Source organism: Lutra lutra, chromosome X (genome assembly GCF_902655055.1).
Source record: "Lutra lutra chromosome X, mLutLut1.2, whole genome shotgun sequence".
NCBI lineage: Eukaryota > Metazoa > Chordata > Mammalia > Carnivora > Mustelidae > Lutra > Lutra lutra.
Window position 1 is genome coordinate 2,369,904 of NC_062296.1, and position 10,258 is coordinate 2,380,161.

The 10,258-nt window shown below is 65.5% G+C and overlaps 2 protein-coding genes across 11 annotated transcripts; one reads left to right on the top strand and one right to left on the bottom strand.

Moving 5' to 3' along the window:
* Nucleotides 1-252: 252 nt before the first annotated feature.
* On the top strand, nt 253-3,865 carry LOC125092407 (paraneoplastic antigen-like protein 6B). 6 transcript variants are annotated; one of them, XM_047716856.1, is made up of 4 exons: nt 253-587; nt 849-2,018; nt 2,115-2,210; nt 2,247-3,865. In XM_047716856.1, exons 1-4 carry the CDS (start codon nt 318-320, stop codon nt 2,508-2,510), a joined length of 1,800 nt encoding a protein of 599 aa, XP_047572812.1. In that variant the 5' UTR covers nt 253-317; the 3' UTR covers nt 2,511-3,865. The 6 variants fall into 6 exon arrangements, with proteins under 6 accessions (XP_047572812.1, XP_047572813.1, XP_047572810.1 ...); XM_047716857.1 differs by having other exon boundaries at nt 2,115-2,207; XM_047716854.1 differs by having other exon boundaries at nt 849-2,210.
* Nucleotides 3,866-4,810: 945 nt separating this feature from the next.
* LOC125092409 (paraneoplastic antigen-like protein 6B) lies at nt 4,811-8,396 on the bottom strand. 5 transcript variants are annotated; one of them, XM_047716868.1, is made up of 4 exons: nt 8,091-8,396; nt 6,660-7,829; nt 6,471-6,563; nt 4,811-6,429 (listed from the first exon to the last, which is right to left on the bottom strand). In XM_047716868.1, exons 1-4 carry the CDS (start codon nt 8,358-8,360, stop codon nt 6,166-6,168), a joined length of 1,797 nt encoding a protein of 598 aa, XP_047572824.1. In that variant the 5' UTR covers nt 8,361-8,396; the 3' UTR covers nt 4,811-6,165. The 5 variants fall into 5 exon arrangements, with proteins under 5 accessions (XP_047572824.1, XP_047572823.1, XP_047572822.1 ...); XM_047716867.1 differs by having other exon boundaries at nt 6,471-7,829; XM_047716866.1 differs by having other exon boundaries at nt 6,468-7,829.
* Nucleotides 8,397-10,258: the final 1,862 nt, after the last annotated feature.

The window sequence follows — 10,258 nt, forward strand, 5'->3', positions numbered from 1 at the left end:
AGAGCGCAGCGCCCGCGGGCGCATCTCAGGCCCGCCCAGCCCCTCTCCGGCGGGCCCCCGCGGACTTGGGGCCCCCGCGGATGTGGAACCCTCGCCACGCTGACGCCCCGAGGGCACGCTCCGAGAGCGGAGGGCGGTGGACCGGGCTGGGTGAGGGATGGGGGCACCGAGTCGCGGATCCCCCGGGTCCCCCCACCTGTGCCAGCGGCCCCTCAGGGGGCGGCGGGGGGGGGGGAGGAGGAGCAGCTGACGTCACGCGCGGTCCCGGGGTGCCCGCGGCGGTGGCCGCAGCCCGGCCGCGTGACCCGCGCGCGCCAATGGCCCGGCGGTCTCCGGGGCGACGCGGAGGGTCCGCGCTCCGCCGCCCCCGCGCCCCCGCCCCGAGTCCGCACTGCAGAGAGTGGCGGCGAGCAGGCGCCGGCGCGCGGGCCCACGTGCCGCGCGGAGAGAGGGACCGCGAGAGGAAGCGGGAGAGCCGCGCGAGAGAGCCGGGGAAAGAGGCGAGCACGACCGGGCCGCTGCTCCGCGCAGCCCCTGCGCCCCTCCTGCTGGGACCTCCGCCGGGAAGGACCCCGACCCAGAGGAAGGTACCAGACCCCGGGGAGGGTGCGCTTGGCCCCCGGGAGACCCCGCCGCCCTCCGCCCGCTCCAGCGGGACTGCGGCAGCCCGCGGGGGCAGGGGGTGGGGGGCGGGGTGAGGAGGGGGCTGTGGCCCCCGCGGGTCGGTGGAAGGCGGGGCAGGGATCGAGGCTGAGCGGCAGAGGCGCCGCCCCGGGGGAGGAGGGTCACCTGGCGGTGGGAGGAGGGTGTGGGCATTAACCTCGCTCTCGTCCGGTTCCTGTTCACAGGCTTGTGGAGACCTGGGCCGTTCTCTCCGAGTCCTAGCCGCCCTCCACCCCACCCCCCGCCTCATTCTTTCCTCCCTCCCAGTAGCACCCTCCCCGGTCTGCGTCGGGAACGGTTTCCTGCCCGTAGTATTAGCCCCGCGCCGGCAGAAATTGCGCGCGATGGCGGTGACGTTGCTGCAGGACTGGTGCAGGTGGATGGGCGTCAGCGCTCGCAGGGGCCTGCTCATTCTGGGAATCCCGGAGAACTGTGATGAAGCCGAACTCCACGAGTCCCTGGAGGCCGCCCTGTGGCCCTTGGGCCACTTCACCGTGCTGGGCAAAGTGTTTCGAGAGGAGGATAACGCCAGTGCGGCCCTGGTCGAGCTTGACCGGGAAGTCAACTATGCTTTGGTCCCCAGGGCAATCGCGGGCACCGGGGGTCCTTGGAACGTGGTCTTTGTGCCCCGTTACTCAGGCGAGGAGTTTCTCAGTCGCGTGTTCCACTTCCTGGAGCAACAGGGGCAGATGGTGGAGACCATGGCTGGGGTCCTGGGGCTGGGACTGCACAGGGTGTGCTGGCTCCGATCGGTCACTCAGGCCATCCAGCCCTTGGTGGAGACCCTGCGGTATGAGCGCCTGGGCGTGTTTTCCGGGAGGGATCCACTTGCCCCGGGGGAGGAGCCCTTTGAGGCCTGGCTCGACCATGCCTCCGACATGCTACAGGTGTGGCAGAATGTCTCAGAAAGGGAGAAGAGGCGGCGGCTGATGGAAGGCCTTCGAGGGACGGCCCTGCAGCTCATGCATGAGCTCCTGGCGGACAACCCTGCCAGGACGGCGGAGGACTGCCTGGCGGCCCTGACCCAGGTGTTTGGAGACAACGCGACCCAGAGGACCATCCGGATGAGGTGTCTGACCGCTCACCAGCAGCCGGGCGAGGGGCTTTCCGCTTTCGTGTTGCGGCTGGAAGTCCTGCTGCAGAAAGGCATTGAGAAGGGGGCCCTGGCCAGAGGCTCAGCTGACCTCCTGCGCCTGAGGCACATGCTCACCAGGGCCATCGTTCCTGAGCCTCTGGACGAGGTACTGAGGAAGCTGAGAATGGCTGGGAGGTGTCCAAGTTTCCTAGAGATGATGGGGATTGTTCGGGAGTCTGAGACATGGGAGGCCAGTCTAGCCAGGATCGAGGGAGCCCAGGCAGAGGAAGGGGCCGGTGCCCAGGCAGAGGAAGGGGCCGGTGCCCAGGCAGAGGAAGGGGCCGGTGCCCAGGCAGAGGAAGGGGCCGGTGCCCAGGCAGAGGAAGGGGCCGGTGCCCAGGCCAGGGCTAAGGCGGAGGATGATAAGATGGAGGAGAGGCAGCTGGAGGAGCCAGAGTGGGAGGAGGAGGAGGAGGAGGAGGAGGAGGAGGAGGAGGAGGAGGGGGAGGACAGTGACGATCGTGACACTCTCCCCGCAGACCTAGTTCAGGCAAGCCCCTCAGAGGCCCCTGGGGGCCCCACTCCTGCCCAGATGGGCCAAGCTTCCAGGGCAGGCCCAGGAGGTCCTGGCTATGAGCCAGAGGGCCTCCCCCAGGCCGGAGACCAGGAGGCCGGAGAGCCCCCCGAAGAGGGGCTCGAGCCCATCCCAGAGGGATCGGGAAACGTGGATGGGGCTGGGGAGACGATCCCCACCGAGTCCTCCTCAGGCTAATAGGCTCAGAAGGCCCAGGGCCCCCCTCTCCTCTCAGGCAGCAGAGCTCTGGAGGCAGGGGGAGGCCATGCCGGGGCAGCAGCCTCACCCCACATGGGGGGCAGGGCCGAGGGAAGGCCCCACCCAGCCCAAGCCAAGACCCGAGGCACTCCACCACCCATAAGGGGACCTCAACACCACCATCAGCCCCTCCAAGTGACCAGGATGACCACACTTGACACCACATGGGGCGGGGAAAGGTGCCCCCCCCCCAACCCATGGCAGCACCATACCTGGCCCCAGCCCCAGTCCCAATCCATGCCAACTCAGGCAGCCAGTCTGGGAAGCACCCCTGAGTGGCTGACCCTAGCCTAGGTGAGGGGTACCCAGAGCCATCTGCCACCTACACTGGACTGGGAGATGTTAGGGACCGCCTCAAGGGTGCCAGCCTCTTGGGTTGCCCAAGAGGGAGACCCTCATGTACATCCCCCAGGGCACGTCGCTCCATGTTCTGGGAAACCCACTTGTGTCTCTCTAGGGCCCTTATGACCCACGTGTCACGTTACTCCCCCACCCCACTAGGTCCCGTTCCTGTGCAGAGCCTTGAGGTGTGCAGGAGCCCGCGGTGGGTGTCCTGGCCCACCGGGGCAGCCACCCCCCAGGCCGGGGGCCTGCCGTGAGCTTCGGTGGCGACCGGGGCTCCGCCTGCTCTCTCCCAGTGTTGTGAGCTCCACCGCTGCTTTCTCGGTGTAGATTCAAGCCGGCCGCTGCTTGTTCTCGTGGAGATGTGTGTGTGTGCTTCTCTGAGCAGCTGTCCCCAGCCCCAGCCCCGAGATCCCCAGCCCAGTTCCAGGAGACGGCCGGAAGGATGCCCGAGGGCACGGCTGCTGCTCGCCCCATGACCTCGGGAAGGAGGAACCGACCAAGGACCGAGGTGGCCAGCGGGAGTCTCCACGGGAACCGTGCTCTGATGTGCCACCCCGTTGTTTCTTGTGACTCCGTGTCCCGGGCTTGGCCGAGTGTCCCCTGCTGCGTTTTCCGCCATCCTGGGACTGTCCTGTGCAGACCATGGGGCGGGACCAGGCCCCAGCACGTCGGCCAGAGGGGAGGGTGCGTGCCCTGGGGTGAGGGGACGTGGCCAGCGTCCGTCGTCCTGGCCAGAGGTTGATCGTGGGGGCCCCCAGGAGGGGAGACTGACGTGGGAGGGCCACGGTGTTGGGGGAAGCAGAGGCACCTCGTCTGGGACCCCAAGAGGAGGGGGAGGCCATGACCCATGGGCTCTAGTGGCCGTTAGATGTTCCTCTCTCTGTTGTCATTCCCTGTCTTCGATGGTTTCAGTAAATGTTTCTCTTCAATAAAGTTCATTGAATATGTCAGCTGAGTCTCGTCTCTGCTGTGGGCAATCGAGTGAAGAGCGTGCTGGCATTGGGGAAGGGGGTGGGTTGGCAGGTGGCAACTGTGGTGTGGTACAGGGGTAAATTCAAGGGTGCATCCAAGAGAGGCTGTGTGATCCCTTGGGCTGGGAGGAGACTGGTGACAGGAACTTGGCACAAGCTGTGGCTGGCTGGGACTCCTAGAAAACTCAGAGAGTCTTTAGGAATATGTGGGTTAGATCTTCAAGGGAGGGAGAGGGACAGCAGGTAGGGCCTGAGGCTCCAGGATCTGTGGAAGGGCTGTATGGCTCAGGGCATCCACTGGGTTAGAGAAGTCAAGCACGAGGGCACGAGGTCGGGTGTCCACACCAGGAGCTGCATGGCTGTGTCTGTGGTTGAGGGATATCCCAACCATGTGCGGTCATCTGATTCTCTCCACTTTATAAATGATTTTCAAAATTTAGGGTTTCATTGGTTCTCATCCTGCTTTGGTCCTGTTCGCTTTGCCTTTTGAAAATAAGTGGTATTCATCATAATTGTGTCCTTCATAGGGAGAAGTGGTCACAGGCGGCCAGTTCTTAGGATTGAGGATTGTTTCTGGTGCCCTCGTGCTTGACTTCTCTAACCCAGTGGATGCCCTGAGCCATACAGCCCTTCCACAGATCCTGGAGCCTCAGGCCCTACCTGCTGTCCCTCTCCCTCCCTTGAAGATCTAACCCACATATTCCTAAAGACTCTCTGAGTTTTCTAGGAGTCCCAGCCAGCCACAGCTTGTGCCAAGTTCCTGTCACCAGTCTCCTCCCAGCCCAAGGGATCACACAGCCTCTCTTGGATGCACCCTTGAATTTACCCCTGTACCACACCACAGTTGCCACCTGCCAACCCACCCCCTTCCCCAATGCCAGCACGCTCTTCACTCGATTGCCCACAGCAGAGACGAGACTCAGCTGACATATTCAATGAACTTTATTGAAGAGAAACATTTACTGAAACCATCGAAGACAGGGAATGACAACAGAGAGAGGAACATCTAACGGCCACTAGAGCCCATGGGTCATGGCCTCCCCCTCCTCTTGGGGTCCCAGACGAGGTGCCTCTGCTTCCCCCAACACCGTGGCCCTCCCACGTCAGTCTCCCCTCCTGGGGGCCCCCACGATCAACCTCTGGCCAGGACGACGGACGCTGGCCACGTCCCCTCACCCCAGGGCACGCACCCTCCCCTCTGGCCGACGTGCTGGGGCCTGGTCCCGCCCCATGGTCTGCACAGGACAGTCCCAGGATGGCGGAAAACGCAGCAGGGGACACTCGGCCAAGCCCGGGACACGGAGTCACAAGAAACAACGGGGTGGCACATCAGAGCACGGTTCCCGTGGAGACTCCCGCTGGCCACCTCGGTCCTTGGTCGGTTCCTCCTTCCCGAGGTCATGGGGCGAGCAGCAGCCGTGCCCTCGGGCATCCTTCCGGCCGTCTCCTGGAACTGGGCTGGGGATCTCGGGGCTGGGGCTGGGGACAGCTGCTCAGAGAAGCACACACACACATCTCCACGAGAACAAGCAGCGGCCGGCTTGAATCTACACCGAGAAAGCAGCGGTGGAGCTCACAACACTGGGAGAGAGCAGGCGGAGCCCCGGTCGCCACCGAAGCTCACGGCAGGCCCCCGGCCTGGGGGGTGGCTGCCCCGGTGGGCCAGGACACCCACCGCGGGCTCCTGCACACCTCAAGGCTCTGCACAGGAACGGGACCTAGTGGGGTGGGGGAGTAACGTGACACGTGGGTCATAAGGGCCCTAGAGAGACACAAGTGGGTTTCCCAGAACATGGAGCGACGTGCCCTGGGGGATGTACATGAGGGTCTCCCTCTTGGGCAACCCAAGAGGCTGGCACCCTTGAGGCGGTCCCTAACATCTCCCAGTCCAGTGTAGGTGGCAGATGGCTCTGGGTACCCCTCACCTAGGCTAGGGTCAGCCACTCAGGGGTGCTTCCCAGACTGGCTGCCTGAGTTGGCATGGATTGGGACTGGGGCTGGGGCCAGGTATGGTGCTGCCATGGGTTGGGGGGGGGGCACCTTTCCCCGCCCCATGTGGTGTCAAGTGTGGTCATCCTGGTCACTTGGAGGGGCTGATGGTGGTGTTGAGGTCCCCTTATGGGTGGTGGAGTGCCTCGGGTCTTGGCTTGGGCTGGGTGGGGCCTTCCCTCGGCCCTGCCCCCCATGTGGGGTGAGGCTGCTGCCCCGGCATGGCCTCCCCCTGCCTCCAGAGCTCTGCTGCCTGAGAGGAGAGGGGGGCCCTGGGCCTTCTGAGCCTATTAGCCTGAGGAGGACTCGGTGGGGATCGTCTCCCCAGCCCCATCCACGTTTCCCGATCCCTCTGGGATGGGCTCGAGCCCCTCTTCGGGGGGCTCTCCGGCCTCCTGGTCTCCGGCCTGGGGGAGGCCCTCTGGCTCATAGCCAGGACCTCCTGGGCCTGCCCTGGAAGCTTGGCCCATCTGGGCAGGAGTGGGGCCCCCAGGGGCCTCTGAGGGGCTTGCCTGAACTAGGTCTGCGGGGAGAGTGTCACGATCGTCACTGTCCTCCCCCTCCTCCTCTCCTCCTCCTCCTCCTCCTCCTCCTCCTCCTCCTCCCACTCTGGCTCCTCCAGCTGCCTCTCCTCCATCTTATCATCCTCCGCCTTAGCCCTGGCCTGGGCACCGGCCCCTTCCTCTGCCTGGGCACCGGCCCCTTCCTCTGCCTGGGCACCGGCCCCTTCCTCTGCCTGGGCACCGGCCCCTTCCTCTGCCTGGGCACCGGCCCCTTCCTCTGCCTGGGCTCCCTCGATCCTGGCTAGACTGGCCTCCCATGTCTCAGACTCCCGAACAATCCCCATCATCTCTAGGAAACTTGGACACCTCCCAGCCATTCTCAGCTTCCTCAGTACCTCGTCCAGAGGCTCAGGAACGATGGCCCTGGTGAGCATGTGCCTCAGGCGCAGGAGGTCAGCTGAGCCTCTGGCCAGGGCCCCCTTCTCAATGCCTTTCTGCAGCAGGACTTCCAGCCGCAACACGAAAGCGGAAAGCCCCTCGCCCGGCTGCTGGTGAGCGGTCAGACACCTCATCCGGATGGTCCTCTGGGTCGCGTTGTCTCCAAACACCTGGGTCAGGGCCGCCAGGCAGTCCTCCGCCGTCCTGGCAGGGTTGTCCGCCAGGAGCTCATGCATGAGCTGCAGGGCCGTCCCTCGAAGGCCTTCCATCAGCCGCCGCCTCTTCTCCCTTTCTGAGACATTCTGCCACACCTGTAGCATGTCGGAGGCATGGTCGAGCCAGGCCTCAAAGGGCTCCTCCCCCGGGGCAAGTGGATCCCTCCCGGAAAACACGCCCAGGCGCTCATACCGCAGGGTCTCCACCAAGGGCTGGATGGCCTGAGTGACCGATCGGAGCCAGCACACCCTGTGCAGTCCCAGCCCCAGGACCCCAGCCATGGTCTCCACCATCTGCCCCTGTTGCTCCAGGAAGTGGAACACGCGACTGAGAAACTCCTCGCCTGAGTAACGGGGCACAAAGACCACGTTCCAAGGACCCCCGGTGCCCGCGATTGCCCTGGGGACCAAAGCATAGTTGACTTCCCGGTCAAGCTCGACCAGGGCCGCACTGGCGTTATCCTCCTCTCGAAACACTTTGCCCAGCACGGTGAAGTGGCCCAAGGGCCACAGGGCGGCCTCCAGGGACTCGTGGAGTTCGGCTTCATCACAGTTCTCCGGGATTCCCAGAATGAGCAGGCCCCTGCGAGCGCTGACGCCCATCCACCTGCACCAGTCCTGCAGCAACGTCACCGCCATCGCGCGCAATTTCTGCCGGCGCGGGGCTAATACTACGGGCAGGAAACCGTTCCCGACGCAGACCGGGGAGGGTGCTACTGGGAGGGAGGAAAGAATGAGGCGGGGGGTGGGGTGGAGGGCGGCTAGGACTCGGAGAGAACGGCCCAGGTCTCCACAAGCCTGTGAACAGGAACCGGACGAGAGCGAGGTTAATGCCCACACCCTCCTCCCACCGCCAGGTGACCCTCCTCCCCCGGGGCGGCGCCTCTGCCGCTCAGCCTCGATCCCTGCCCCGCCTTCCACCGACCCGCGGGGGCCACAGCCCCCTCCTCACCCCGCCCCCCACCCCCTGCCCCCGCGGGCTGCCGCAGTCCCGCTGGAGCGGGCGGAGGGCGGCGGGGTCTCCCGGGGGCCAAGCGCACCCTCCCCGGGGTCTGGTACCTTCCTCTGGGTCGGGGTCCTTCCCGGCGGAGGTCCCAGCAGGAGGGGCGCAGGGGCTGCGCGGAGCAGCGGCCCGGTCGTGCTCGCCTCTTTCCCCGGCTCTCTCGCGCGGCTCTCCCGCTTCCTCTCGCGGTCCCTCTCTCCGCGCGGCACGTGGGCCCGCGCGCCGGCGCCTGCTCGCCGCCACTCTCTGCAGTGCGGACTCGGGGCGGGGGCGCGGGGGCGGCGGAGCGCGGACCCTCCGCGTCGCCCCGGAGACCGCCGGGCCATTGGCGCGCGCGGGTCACGCGGCCGGGCTGCGGCCACCGCCGCGGGCACCCCGGGACCGCGCGTGACGTCAGCTGCTCCTCCTCCCCCCCCCCCCGCCGCCCCCTGAGGGGCCGCTGGCACAGGTGGGGGGACCCGGGGGATCCGCGACTCGGTGCCCCCATCCCTCACCCAGCCCGGTCCACCGCCCTCCGCTCTCGGAGCGTGCCCTCGGGGCGTCAGCGTGGCGAGGGTTCCACATCCGCGGGGGCCCCAAGTCCGCGGGGGCCCGCCGGAGAGGGGCTGGGCGGGCCTGAGATGCGCCCGCGGGCGCTGCGCTCTGGCGTGGGTGGGGAACGGGATTGGGGAGGGGAGGGCGTCCTGGGGACCTCTTCGCCTGTTTCCCCCCTCCTCCACCCCACCCAAGACTGGTCCGGTCCCAGCTCGTCCGGGCAGCACCTTGTCCAGGTGCCATTAATTACGTGGAGGAGACGCCTCGTGCGCACACTCGAGCACTCACACACTCCACCCCAACGGAGGGTCTGCAGTCCCCGGGCTTGCTCGCGGGGGGGGGGGGGGGGTGGCGAGGGCGAGGCCCCTGTGGGTGCACGCAAGACCCGCCGACCCAGACCCACCGGCCAAGGCGCGTCGCTACCCCAGTGCCTGTGGCCTGTCCCTAGGAGGGTGCCATGGACTCTTCTCCTGTTTTGCTCACTCCAAGTACTCAGAGGTCGACCCCTTGGGCCTGTTATCTTGCCATGTGTCCTTGGGCAAGTCCTTGCCCCTTCTCTGGGCCTCAGTGGAACGGCAGAACTGGGATCTCTACCTGAGGGTGTGTGTGTGTGTGTGCAGGAGAGCTGGTGGGCTGGAAGTGGAGCCCTGGATGTGTCCCCTGGTCCCGGTGCCCTTGCCAGCCTAATGGGCTCCAAGACATTTGCTCTCTTGGCCCCTGAGGGCGGCACGGGCGCGGTGCCTCCCCAGAGACCTCCGAGTCAGCCTTCTTCCACAGATCCTTCCCCTTTCCTTTGCTAGCTAGGCTAGTCACCATACCAGGGCAGTGCTGCCACCACTCAAAATGGAGCTCCAGTCCCTCTGGGTCTCGGCAGCCTGCACCTGTCCTGTCATGGGAGTCTGGGGCCGTGGGCACAGCCTCTCTGCTGGTCCGATGGCAGACAGTTTCCCTCAGGGTCACACCCTCAGGCACAGGTGTTGTCGCCTGTCCACCCCCCCCTTCTCTATCCTTGCCTGGCATCTGGCCAGACATCCTCTCCCGTGACTTGCTTTGCACACTCAAGATGTACTGGTCAAGGCTTCCTCCGAGCATCCAGCTCACTCATGCTCCTGGCCGAATCAGAGCCCTGGTTTACTTGTCTGTGACCCCGTGGACGGGCATTCGTTCACACCGTTCCCAGTCTTCGGCTGTCAGAGACACTGCTGCCACCAGCACCTTGTGCATGCCTGTCTGAGCCGCTGTTGGCACGACAGGCTCTGGCACGTACACCAAGAAGTGGTTTTGCTGGGACTTGGGCCCTTGGGTGCCCGTCGCCGCCACAGCCAGGTGTTGCTAATCTGTTGTTTCCCATGGGTGGCGGAAGCTGTGTTCGCTCCCACCAGCAGCATGGGCGAGGTCCTGTGCGCTCCACAGCCTGAGCAGCCTTTGGTCTTGTCTAGCCTTGACCACTTGCCCACCTCCACAGGGAGAAGTGCTACCTCATTTTTGTGTGCCTTGTGTTTCCCTGGTCGGCAGTGAGGTCGGGCATCCTTGCACGAGTGTGTCAGACGTTCCCAGCTCCGCTTCTGTGAATCTCCTTTGCTCATTTCCTTCCCACTGCGCAGAAGCCTCACTGCCTGTTCTAGGAGAAACCTCCCTAGCATCAAGGCTGAAGGCACTCTCATTTTTTTCCGTACAATTACCCATGGCC

What these genes read in the sequence shown, in the direction of transcription:
- LOC125092407 (XM_047716854.1), top strand. Translation starts at nt 318, where the DNA reads ATGGCCCGGCGGTCTCCGGGGCGACGCGGAGGGTCCGCGCTCCGCCGC. An exon ending in GGACCCCGACCCAGAGGAAG is followed by an intron (nt 588 to 848) that starts GTACCAGACCCC and finishes TCCTGTTCACAG; the next exon opens with GCTTGTGGAGACCTGGGCCG. An exon ending in CAGAGTGGGAGGAGGAGGAG is followed by an intron (nt 2,211 to 2,246) that starts GAGGAGGAGGAG and finishes GAGGAGGGGGAG; the next exon opens with GACAGTGACGATCGTGACAC.
- LOC125092409 (XM_047716866.1), bottom strand. Translation starts at nt 8,360, where the DNA reads ATGGCCCGGCGGTCTCCGGGGCGACGCGGAGGGTCCGCGCTCCGCCGC. An exon ending in GGACCCCGACCCAGAGGAAG is followed by an intron (nt 7,830 to 8,090) that starts GTACCAGACCCC and finishes TCCTGTTCACAG; the next exon opens with GCTTGTGGAGACCTGGGCCG. An exon ending in CAGAGTGGGAGGAGGAGGAG is followed by an intron (nt 6,430 to 6,467) that starts GAGGAGGAGGAG and finishes GAGGAGGGGGAG; the next exon opens with GACAGTGACGATCGTGACAC.